This window comes from Prionailurus bengalensis, chromosome A2 (assembly GCF_016509475.1).
Source record: "Prionailurus bengalensis isolate Pbe53 chromosome A2, Fcat_Pben_1.1_paternal_pri, whole genome shotgun sequence".
In the NCBI taxonomy this organism is placed as follows: domain Eukaryota; kingdom Metazoa; phylum Chordata; class Mammalia; order Carnivora; family Felidae; genus Prionailurus; species Prionailurus bengalensis.
Genome location: NC_057348.1, coordinates 121,020,046 through 121,032,660, shown reverse-complemented (window position 1 = coordinate 121,032,660; position 12,615 = coordinate 121,020,046). Strand labels below are relative to the sequence as shown.

Genomic DNA, 12,615 nt, shown 5'->3' with positions numbered 1-12,615 from the left:
TTAGGAGGTGGGGACTTTGGGAGGTGATGAGGTCATGAATGCGGAGCCCTCATGAATGGGATCAGTGCCCTGATAAATAGGCCCTAGAGAGATCTCCCTGTCCTTCCACCATGTGAGGTTACAGCCAAAAGCAGCTGTCTGTCTAGGAAGTGGGCCCTTACCAGACACCAAGTCTGCTGGCACCTTGACCTTGGACTTCCCGGCCCCCACACCTGTGAGAAATACATGTCTGTTGTCTACAAGCCACCCAGGTTCCGGTATTTTGTTACCGCGGTCTACATGGACTCCAACAGCCCTCGAACTAGAAACAACCAGAGTTGCTGGCCTTTCATCACCTGGAGAGTTCCAAGAACTACAAATCTCACATTGCTTGAAGGTGGTCTCATGTGATAGGACCCCCAAGCCCTGGCAGAAACAGATCAAAATCCTCTCTGGAGGAAGGTGCCATCACCTCAGGCCTCAATGTGTTCCTTTTTTTTTTTTTTCCCCTAACATTTATTTATTGTTCAGAGACAGAGACAGAGCATGAGCAGGGGAGGGGCAGAGAGAGAGGGGGAGACACAGAATCCGAAGCAGGCTCCAGGCTCTGAGCGATCCACACAGAGCCCAACGCGGGGCTCGAACCCACGGACCGCGAGATCACGACCTGAGCCGAAGTCGGACGCTCAACCGACTGAGCCACCCAGGCGCCCCAGGCCTCAATGTATTCCTATATACAAGTTTTCAAATATGATAACCAGCACACAGAATCCAACACAAGGAAACCAGATACCAAGAGTGACAGCCAGTTGACCAAAGATGGCCAAACCGACTCACAAGCCTTGAGATGCTGGAATGTCAGACGTGGTCTATGACGCAGCCATGCGATCGGGCCTGCTACGTTCTGGGAACCGAAGGGCAAGCTTGAAAACTGCAGCCGAGGAGTAGACACTATTTTAAAAGAATTAAAAAAAAAAAAATCCAGAGAAAATACCATGGAAGGTGTAGCATATTCACAGTGGGCTGAGATGCGGAACTCAGAGGACTTGTCATCACAACAGTAATCTGACTTTATCTCCCAATCAAGATAAAGGGAAATAGGTAATCTTCAAAACAGGGGTGAGAATTCACTTCACGTGTTTTCAGCGGGAACAAAACCAAACTGTCAGCTAGCAGGAATAGACAGATTCCTAAATCCTGTGTTGGAGCTCGGGGGAGGAAGCAAGCTCTCTACAAGAGAGTTTATCAGAAGAGAAAAGACCAGAGCCAGTATCCAATGTCCTCCTTCTCCAGCCCTACAGATATGGAGGCACATCCTGTATACAGCCTTCTGGCAGCCCCCCAAGTCTAGACCCCCACCACGGACGAGAACCTCCATAGCTTCCACAAATTGTGACCTTAAGTCTACTGGACAAGAGCAGGAATACTCAGAAGTCTCATAGAGGCTCTGTCTGCTTCCCACCCTATCAGAGACTCTTCACTCAAGTGATGCTAGAAATAACCATCATTCCTGCAACCAACAGCTGTGTCACATCCCGTTCCCCCCTCCCTCTCCGCCCTCACCCTCCCTCCCCGAGCTGCTATCTTTAAGCCACAAGGCAGACAAGAGAAAAACAATTAGTCACCCCCAGGCCTTGCCCACTTTCCCCATCACCCGTGTTATTCCCAGCACAATCACTGCAGAAAAGAAGCCGGCTCTGGAAGCCAAGCAGGCACCTACAGGTCTGAAAGACTTGAAGACTTTTTCCAAGACTTCGTGGAGCGTCTTCTTGCCGCAGGAGGAGATGTAGTCCTGTGCTAGCTGCAAGAAGGGCAGGCAGTCCTCGCTCTCACTCCACACGTGCTGCGCGCCCACAGGCGAGGGAGAGGAGAGAACAAAGACACACGGTCGTTATTACACTCGGTGTGAAATACAGACAGCCAAAAAGATTTTTTTTTTTTTTTTGCATTCCATAAATTGGAAGGCCTCTGTTCCGGGGTAAAATTCCCACATTCGTTCTCGATTTGCTCGCATTGAAGGGGACGAGAAAATGCCTACCCTACGGGGAACCTCCATGCTTTCAGTCCAGAGTCTCACCTGCTCAATTCGCCATCAGATCCGCTGGGGCGAAGCAAAAAAAGCAGTGGGATCCATATCCACTCCCCCACCCCTGCCCCACCCAACCATTTCCATAGCCCTTCTCGGGGCCGGGTAAGGAGGGTTTTAAAGCAGCAGGGAGGAGAAACCAAGGGTTTGCAGGATCCTTGGCTTTGCCTTCAGCTGTGGCTGAAGGATTAATTAAGCATAATCTGTAACCATTGACTTGCAATGAAACATTCTTCACCCAGAGCAGCCTGCAGAGTGGGGGTGATGGTAAATTTACTTCAAAATGAAATGAATTTAAAATCAACAACAACAAAACAGAATGAAACAAAATGACTTTAAAAGAACACACAGAGGGGCGCCTGGGTGGCTCAGTCAGTTGAGCGTCCCGCTCCGGCTCTGGGCATGATCTCACGGTTCGTGAGTTCGAGCCCCGCGTCAGGCTCTGTGCTGACAGCTCGGAGCCTGGAGCCTGCTTCGAATTCTGTGTCTCCCTCTCTCTCTGCCCCTCCCCTGCTCATGCTCTGTCTCTGTCTCTCTCAAAAATAAACAAACATTAAAAAAAAAAATTAGGGGCGCCTGGGTGGCGCAGTTGGTTAAGTGTCCGACTTCAGCCAGGTCACGATCTCGCGGTCCGTGAGTTCGAGCCCCGCGTCGGGCTCTGGGCTGATGGCTCGGAGCCTGGAGCCTGTTTCCCATTCTGTGTCTCCCTCTCTCTCTGCCCCTCCCCCGTTCATGCTCTGTCTCTCTCTGTCCCAAAAATAAATAAACGTTGAAAAAAAAAAAATTAAAGGAACACACAGAAAAGCCACCACTCCATCACTGGAAAGCAAAGGCTTTCGGAAAGCTCACCTTCTCTTAGGATGCATTAAGGCGGCATTGCTTCACAATGTCAACATGCACCAAGGACCTGGTTTTAGGTTTTACTTTTTCTTAAGGCTAGACACGGTATATTGGTTTTGTTTGTTTGTCTGTTTGTTTTCCCATGTGAGGACACTTGTTTTAGCACCCCTTTAAGACGAGATAAGTCTCTCCCATAAATGTTCAAGGATCTGGAATGAGCCCAAGAAACAGGCTGAGAGATCTGGGGGCAGAAGCCCCCCTGCTCTGCACATCTGAGCTGGGGAGAGGCACTGGGCTACGAGGGTAACATCAGGGTGTCTAACCAAGAGTCACTGTTTAGAGGGGTCCGATCAATGACAGTGCAGAGGCATGGGAGAGAGGAAGACATCCGGAAGTTAAAGCAAGAAGCAGAAACGAGGCAGCAGGAGACAAGATCTATTTGGAGAAATGGTCCACGTCTAGCACACACTGGCTCCCTTCCATTAATGTAATGATTAGGGCATCACCCCAGAGAGTTCCATGTCAATCACTCAAGAAACATTTTACCTCCTTCCTTCTCATTGGAGCATTTCTAAGGACTGGACCTATAGACTTAACTGCTCAGATCCAAGAGACTAACTAGACGCTAATGTGCCCTTTCCTCTCCAATTATCTGTGTTTCATAGATGGAAAGGTCCATTTCTGACACATGCTGCTTGAATTCCAGCAGACTTCTAGAGGAGCTTCTGGCTCAACCTAGCCAAGACAACTTCTGGCTTCTCTAACTTTAGAGCACAGCTCAAACATGAGCCCCTATGAATTAGAGACCCTTAAGAGTTGCTGAGCAGCTGAAATGCCATTTATGTAATGGTAGTTTCTTACATTGTATGAAAGGATGAGTACAAAGTGCTTTTATAGCCATTATCACACTTGATTCTTTTTTTTTTTCCTTTTTTTTTTTAATTTTTTTTTCAACATTTATTTATTTTTTGGGACAGAGAGAGACAGAGCATGAACGGGGGAGGGGCAGAGAGAGAGGGAGACACAGAATCGGAAACAGGCTCCAGGCTCCGAGCCATCAGCCCAGAGCCCGACGCGGGGCTCGAACTCACGGACCGCGAGATCGTGACCTGGCTGAAGTCGGACGCCTAACCGACTGCGCCACCCAGGCGCCCCACTTGATTCTTAATCAGTAGGGATTCAGCAAGAACAATAAAGTCCTACTTTAAGGTAAGTTCTGCTCAGCACTATTTTCATACTCACATTTTTAAAAGTTCCAGCATATTTAAAATTCTTATCCAAGTTAAAGATGGGATTAACATCTAGGTGAAGATTAGAAAACAAACGTAAGAAGTTTCTTAAGTCCCTGGCTGGCACGCAGTGGGCGTTGAATAAACGGCGGCTGGGAGTGTCCCCTTTCCCCTTCTGTGTCGGCAGGAGAATGGGGAGGAAGGGGTAGGGCCGGGCTTTCCATGTGCCACAAGTCTAAGGGCCCCCACTGTGCAAATGAGACACCCAGTGTGACCTCACTGAGAACACTCCCCAAAGCAACCTGGGTTACTGTTAATTCCGAAATAGTGTATCTATGAAAACCTTGTATACCGATTTTCTAAAATGCATTTGGACCTTAAATTACAAAGTAAACTAAGGAAAGTGTGATCACTCAAGCAACAGAATCGCACCGTATCCACTACTGCTTGGAAATCAGACAGATTCTTTAAGTGTTTCTAGGGCATTTTTTAACATATAACGTTTATTTATTTTTGAGAGAGAGAGCTTATGTGCTTACGAGTGGGGGAGGGGCAGAGAGAGATGGGGACAGAGGATCTGAAGCTGTCTGGGCTACTAGCACAGAGCCCCATGCGAGGCTCGAACTCATGAACTGTGAGATCATGACCTGAGCTGAAGTCGGACACTTAACTGACTGAGCCACCCAGGCGCCCCTGAGTGTTTCTAGGGCATCTCTAACCTCGTGAGGAGAGTGTTCGTGCCACAATTTTCATGACTCCGCTTTTGGAGCTATTGACTTATGAGTATATTTTGGGGAAGGAAGACCTAACACCTGCCGGAAGAGCCTTCTGTCCAGGCGGCCTAAATTTACTTCTTTTGGCTGTCTAATTCACCCTGGATTCTCAGTCATGCTGGTTTTGGCGGCTTGAACAAGTTTTAACCGAATCTCCGCCCATACGATAACGTGAGGCTGCACGGGGTTTGAAATCGGATAGACCCACGTGCACATGGGTGCTCAGAGGACATCGTTTATTACATGCTAATTGGTTCAGACCCATGGTATCTCATAACAAAAAGTATTGTTGTATTTATTGCAACTGTTTCCTTCCACATTTAATCAAGCCAGTTATCAAAGATCCATAAAAAAACAAGTTAAGATGAACTAAAAAATGAGTCCGTAGTTGGGAAAACAACAGGAGGCAAAGTATATAAAACCAAGTGAGATTAGGACAAACAGGGCCAGGTCAACGGACCTGGCCACCTGTTGCGGATGGGACACAGTTGTCGCTGTAGCTTACTACAGGCCTGTGCGATCAGGGTCCCACGGCAGTGTCCCCAGATAAAATAGATGTGCTCTTCAGAGCTATCAGGCAACGATGGTAATCTCCCAGGAAGAAGAGAAGGGCCCGTTCTAAAACCAGGAGACAGCAGAGAGACTGGTGGCTGGGCAGACGCTCCTGAAAACAGATTCTGGGGTCTAGTCTTAAACAAAGACAAGTGGATGACTGGAGACCCGGAATCCCGCACCCCAGGGCGTGACCAACAATGACTTCAACTTGGATATTGAACCAAATGGCCACTTTGGCCATGAAAAAAAACCATAGCAGGGGTCAGAGAACCTGTGGCTTTGAACAATATAACTCCCTGGCAGATAATGAATCTGGATACAGAATGTACTGACTTTCTAACCGTGTAGTGAGAGCCAGGGTGCCTGTTAGAATAGGAGGAATGCCAAGAGAAGGCTTCCAAAAGAGAGGCCAGCGGTGGTCCTGTGGCTTCAGCCAAGTACCATGACACCCCCCTGCCCGCACCCCCCGACTTATTAAAACACAAGTGTGGGGGCGGGGTGGGGGGGTGGCACCAAGAACCTGCAGTTCCAGCAAGTTCCAGGTGAAGCTCATACTGCTGGTTCTGAGAACACACTTTGAGAACCAGAACTCTGACTCATCACATTGGGGGATAGAGGGGCAAAGGTGGAAATCCCTGGTGAGAACTTTGATTTTAAAACAAGCCATCCGTGGCCCTTCTTTCTGTCATTAAGTTGGACCAGACGTTATCATCAAAGCTTGTCCAGCGTAAGACAATACAACCAGGCCATCTGCACAAAGGGGACCGAGCACCTTCTGTGTTCTATAGTGTAGATGAGAATATCCAGCTCATCCAAAAATGGTATCCGATCACTTCGGCAATTCAATCCGACAGGTATCTTTTGGGGCACAGACTGTCCTCCTATTGTTCTAACACCTGGGGACATGGCATGTGGCTTCCTGGGGCTGCGGCACAGTGGGGGATCCCGGGGCGGGGGGGGGCGGGCAAAGAACGCACCTGTTTTTCCTCCCTGGACTCAGTTATCTGAGCCAAAGGGCCATTTGAGGGCCGAAGGGCCTCACTCTTGCTGCGTGGGTTTTCCGCCATCATTAGGACCAGGGAGTCCATTCTGAGTTGGGGCGTCCTAACCCAAAACTCCACGCTGTCCATCGAAGAGATGGTGGGAGAGAGGAGGTACAAGCTGTCTCATGCCCCTGATAGGATTCTGCCCAGGGTAGGAAGAGTGCGCGGCCAGGCCTACGACCTGCTCCGTGTGCCAAGCACTGAGATGTGTCGCTGGGGAGGAAACTGAGGCTCAGAGAGGTTAAGCAACGTGTCTGTGGTCACGTGGGGAGCAAGGGGCAAAGCCAAGACGTCAACAGCAGTGTGCGCGCCTTCAACCTGAGCCTCAGCTCCCTCCTTTGTAAGTCACAGAAAATACCACTCCTCACAGGGTAGTCATAAAGATGACAGGAGATCCCGCGTAGACTGCCTCTCATTTAGCAGGAGTCCACAGTGTTTATTCCCATCTGTTTAAACTCATGGGAGCGTGACTTTACCCTCCTCGCGATTACCGCTCCGTGAATATACTAAGGACATGCATACTTTTTCCCTGAAAAAAAAAAAAAAATCCCTCTATGTGAATAATGCACAGCCACTGTGGAAGGCTTTACAGTTGGTTACCACTCTTCCTCATTGGCTCCTCACAATAATGTCATACACATAGGATTATCCCCATTTGACACAGGAGGAAACGGAGGGTGAGTCTAACTTAGACATGAAGGTGCTTTTTCCCTCCCTTATGAAATGATGCAATCTCATTTAGAAAAGTTATATTTTTTTGCTCCAAAGTGAAAAGGTTGTTCTTTGGTCACACAGGTAAGGAGAGGGACAGGCCCAGGACAAAAATTGGGGAGGAATATATATAAATAACAAGCGTAGACATACGTATAAAATTAAATCTCGTGGTCCTTCTATAAATAAAGCTTCTCTTCTTTAATAGAATGACAACCGCTGTCTTTGTTTTTATACTGAGGAGAGATTAAACTATACAAAATTTTAAATCCAAACATGTTTTTGATGGGTTGGCAGAAAAAAAAAAAAAAAACAGGACAATAAGGCAGCTCATCCCTTCTCCAGGCACCGGGGAGGGGCAGGGCTGTGCTCTTTGTTTAGAGTTCTTGCTCCTGGCCTAGGACAAGGGGGGAGAGCCGCTGGGGCTGCCAGGGCCAGGAGAGAGTGCACACACGTCTCTCTGTCCGGCTGCTATGTGAGCGGCTGCCAACACCCCACTCCTCGAACCTGACGAAGCCCTCAGGTCCTTCTGGGTTGGCAGAAGGTAGCACACCACGCTCTCGGCCCCCTCCCTGTCACACCTGTAGAGCCAGGCAGGGTTGGCTCTGTCCCTGAAGGCCCAACACAGAGGGCAAAGGCAGCTGCATTTTATCCCAGGATCTGACCTTGTGTGCTGTCCACAGAGAGAAGCCTGAATCAGGGCAGCAGTTTGGAAAGGGACAGTGTGAACAGAATGGCCTGTGAGCTGAGAAGAGGGAACAGTGCACAAGGGACCCAGGAGCTGCCAAAGTGGAGGGAAAACAAAAGGAAGTCCTTGTTCCCAAGGCCTCTGGAGATCCTGGCTTGATCCTGCCTGCGGGACATGCCTCATGGTGCAAATGACAAGCCTCTGGACTTGAGCTTCAGTCCTGCCTGTCGCTTCTTAGTGCTATAGTCCTGGACGGATTCCTTAAACGGAGCCTCGGTTTCCCAGCCTATAAAATGGGGATAATACCTAAGTCAGAGACTTTTTGTGAGGCCCAGTAGGAAGCTGCCCTTGAACCCACAGTCTGAATGTCACTCCTGGGATGCTGTGTCTTCAGGACAGGGCCGTGGATTCAAGTTGCTCTACCATTTATTAGTTATTATTCAGTGGAAAAGTTAGTACACCTTGCTGGGTATCAGTTTCTCCATCTGCAAGATGGAGAAAATTACAGCGAGGGCCTCGTGAAATTACCAAGATTAACTAAGTACACACACACAAAGTACACAGAACTGTGTCTGCTATATAGTAAATTACACACGTGGCAGTTACTGTTCTTTGAAGCTGTCGTTCTTGAAGTTTAACACCTGTCTTCTTCAATATCATTCACTCATTCATTCTTACGAACGTGGACTGAGCACCTGCCACATAACCGACGCTGCTCCAAGTTCTGGGACACAGTGCTAAAGACAGAAAATGCCACTGCTCTTCTGAAGCTTATTTTCTCCCTCCTCATGGGGGGGGGGCGGGCAGAAAATACACAAGAGGGTATCAAGTACTAATGAATGCTACGATTTGAATAAAAGAGGGTGAGGTGAAGGAACGTGTGGCCAGGAAGTCATCTCTCAGGCCTGAACAGCATAAAGGAGCTACACATATAAACAGGTGGGGGCAGAATGTTCTAGGCAGAGGGGACAGCAAATGCAAAGGCCCTGAGGCAGAAATGAGCTTGGCATGTCTGAGGACCAGAAAAGCCACTGTGGCAGGAACACGGTCATCAAGGAGGAAGAGTGGTCCAAGAGGAGGTCAGAGGGGTGGCAGGAGACACATCACGTAGGCACTTGAAGCCAGGGCAAGGCTCAAGTTTTACCGTGAAAGTTATAGGAAGTCAGTTTAGGTGAGGTGGGGAGTCATAGATCATGACCTGGATTATATTTGAAATCCAGAGTGATTGCTGTGTGGAGACTGCCAAAGAGGTATTAATATCACCACCCCTATTTTAGGCACTGGGAAGGTACTAATGTTATCATCCCTCATTTCCAGATGTGGAAATCATGGCATAGAGGGATTAAATAACTTTCCCCAATGCACACAGTTAGACATGGGGGGCTGGGGTGCGAACCCAAGTAGCCTGACCCGAGACCTTTGCACCCCTGACCACTATGCTACACTGCTTCTCAGATGGGTACAATGGCCCCAGGAAAGTGAGGGCAGACATCCTATTCTAGGAGGCCCTGGCCTGGTGAGCAAAGTGAGCCCTCAATAAATGTTTGATGAATGAACGAATGAATGAATCGTGTGAAAACACTTGTAAATTGAGAAATGCTATGTAAATATTCTTAATGTTAATCTTTTGGATTAGAGGAGTTCCATTTATCTCAAATTTCTTCTAATGCTTATCAGATTTTCCTGGGAAAAGGAAAAGGACAGAGGTAGGACATTGACTTTATGCCTCAGTCCCTTTAACTAGGGGCAAACAGCAGCTTGACCAACCTGGTCTGGGGCAAATGTGAGGAGAGATCTGGGCTGAGAAAAATCTGGTGGTTGGCACCCTGTCTGTTATGGCCTCCAGAAACTTTACGAATGTTCCAGTATTGAGGTGCCTGGGTGGCTCAGTCAGTTAAGCATCCAATTCTTTTCTGCTCAGGTCATGATCTCACAGTCATGAGATTGAGCCCGGAGTCAGGCTCGGTGCTGGGCACGGAGCTGGTCTGAGGTTCTCTCTCTCCTTCCTCCTCTGCCCCCCGCCCCCACTTGCACACCACATATTCTCTCTCTCCTCCACCCCGCAAAAAAGAAAAAAAAAAGAAATGTTCCAGTCTACCCAAGGTATTACTTTTTCCTATCTTCTTTCTTATCTATTTCATTTAATTATGAAGAAGCAAATGAAGATGTTCAAGCATTTTACTCATACAGGTGAGAAAACATTTAAAATATATTATGAGTGGCCTTGAGAAAGGTGTGATATGCATGTTTTGCGATGACGGTTCTCTTTGGAGTAATTTCTTTGGGTAGGTCTACTGCAGTTCCAGCAGGAAGGCCGTGTAGAACTCTCCCCTATAAAATCCAGAACCTTGAGTGATTCTTGCTCTGTCTCACACAGTAAGGGGGGCGGGGGGGGGGGGGGAGACCACTGGCAGACTAGGCTTAGAAGGAACTCCTAATCAAACCCTAACAAGGTAGCTAGTTGGTCACTGGTGCCCTTTCCAGCGTATCCCTGGGGCTTTCTCACACGTTCGCAACGGAGTAAATCCCTTTCGAATGATCTCCCATTTTTCTCAATAACATAAGTAACACTTTTTTTTAACTACAGTTAACCGTGTTCTTGCCTATATTTATAGCTTACTTGTTCTTCACAAGTAACGGTGATGCAGGTGTTCGGATGAACCTCATGTTACAGGCGAGAAAACTGAGGCTTTAAAAAAAAGAGACAAGCTCTAAACTCTGGGGAAGCCCAGATCTTAGGAGATGGTTACGTGTTTCATCTGTCGGATCATCACCCGGGTGCTGGTATCATGCCCATTGTTTTGATGTGTACACTGGGCTGGGGGGGAAGGCATCTGACCGGTCACACAGGCAGGGAACTCAAATCTGACTGTCACCCAAGGCCATCTCTCTTCTAGTGTCGCACTTTTGGGGCCCAGGTGGCTTCTCGTCCCGCGGGGTTGGGTGCCGGTGGTGGGAAGGGCGTGTCTTACTGTCATGTCATACACAAGCCCTCACCTCTCTGGGGGCCGAGGAAGGCGGTCTCGCTGTCTCTCTAACTCCTTCGCGAACTTCCCGTGGGTGGCAGGGGCGCGCGGCCGCCGGGGCCTGGGCCCCGCTTTGTCTCACCCCACCTGAGGAGCCGGCGCCAGGCCGCGCCTCGGCGCCGCCCCACCTCGGTCCGCAGGGGCGGCAGCAGCGCCAGCTCTAGGCTCCAGCCGGCGACCACACAGTAACCCGAGCCCACGGCCGCCTCCATCTTACATTTGGGGACCATTATTTTTTTCCCCGTCCTTACAAACCGTTAAAGGAGCGCCATCCTCGCCCGTTCCCCGCACCTCCCACCCCAACTCCTCTGCCCGCCGCATCCCCTTCCTAAACTGCCAGCGCCAAGATCCCAAGTGGGTGCAGGATACAAAGTCGAAGATCTGGACATCACAGTTCCAGGTCCCGGTCCCTGCTAGCACAGGACCCGAGTGGGGTGGGGGAGGGGGGATTCCTCCCGTCTGGCAAAACCGGGGGCCTTCGCCGGGGCCGCAGCCGCCGCCTCCGCCGGACGGAACCAGCTCGGGCCCCGCACACCTCGCTGGAAGCTCACAGAGGAGCAATGGACGCACAGGAGGAGAGGGGGATAGGCGTGCCCGCGAGCGTGTGTGTGTGCGTGTGTGTGTGTGTGTGTGTGTGCCCGCGCGCGCGCACGCGCGTGTGCGTTTTCTAAGATCCGAGGTGTAATTCCGCAAAGAAGGTCCTGGAGATGGGGCATCGCTAGTGTGGACAGAGGCTTTGTGTCCAAACCCGCGGCGCAGAGGATAGCACGGGGGCGGGGGAATCTCCCGGGCGGGGACGACTGGAGGAGTTGCGTCTGCGCATCGGGAGGGGGACGGGATTCCTCGCCCCGACGGGACGCCCGGCCGTAGGAAGCTCGGGACTCCGGGCCCTGCGGGACGGTCCGTGCTCCCCGGCCCGGGCGGGCGAGCGGCGGGGACCCTCGCCAGAAGCTCCCAGCCGAGCACAGCGCGCGGGCCGCAGGGTCGCGTCCTCGAAACAGCCCGCCCCAGCCCGGCTTCCCGGTCCTAAGGGCGCCCCTGCCCGCCGCTCCCCGCCCCTCCGCCCCCGCCAACGCTGACACCGCCGAGCCGGGCGGGTTACGCCCCCACCCCGCGCCCACAGCCTCCCGGGCGTGCGGGAGCTCGGGCGCAGGGAGGCGGCCGCGCGTCCACTCCCGCGCGCTGCAGCCGTCCCTCCCCCCCGGCACTCACAAAATTGTCCCCGCAGCCGTTGTCCGGACACAGCACGTAGAAGGAGACGCCGGGGTCGGCGTAGAAATCCATCCTGCGCTCGGTCTCTTCGGTGGCGATGAGCTCGAAGGGCGTGTTGGAGCACCATTTCTCCGCAACGTCAGCCAGCTGCTGGAAATCCATCCTGGCCCGCCGCGCCCGCCGCTCGCTCAGCCTCCTCGCGCGCCGCCCGCCTCCCGCTCCCTCCGCCGCCCGCCCGCCCTCCTCTCTCCTCGGGCGCCCTCCTCCCGGGCGGGCAGCGCGCGGCTCCGCGGGCTCTCGGGCAGGCGGCGGGGCCGGGCGGCGCGGCTCCCTCCGGTCCCGGGGCTCCTCCCGGCGGGGACTGTTTACATGCTGTGTGTACGGGGTGGGCGGCGGCCTGGACGGCGCGCCGCCGCGCCCGGCTCCGCCCCGCCCCGCCTCCCCGCCCGCCCCTCTCGGCCGGCGCGGCTTGC

The 12,615-nt window shown here is 51.6% G+C and overlaps 1 protein-coding gene across 1 annotated transcript in view; it reads right to left on the bottom strand.

The window, feature by feature from the left end:
* MTURN (maturin, neural progenitor differentiation regulator homolog) overlaps nucleotides 1-12,378 on the bottom strand; it is a 29,282-nt gene extending 16,904 nt beyond the window's left edge. The window contains exons 1-2 of the mRNA XM_043589183.1: nucleotides 12,143-12,378; nucleotides 1,700-1,822 (exon numbers count right to left, since the gene is read on the bottom strand). Coding sequence (XP_043445118.1) covers nucleotides 1,700-1,822; nucleotides 12,143-12,304 — 285 coding nt within the window. The 5' untranslated portion in view covers nucleotides 12,305-12,378. The remainder of the gene's footprint in view (nucleotides 1-1,699; nucleotides 1,823-12,142) is intronic.
* Nucleotides 12,379-12,615: the final 237 nt, after the last annotated feature.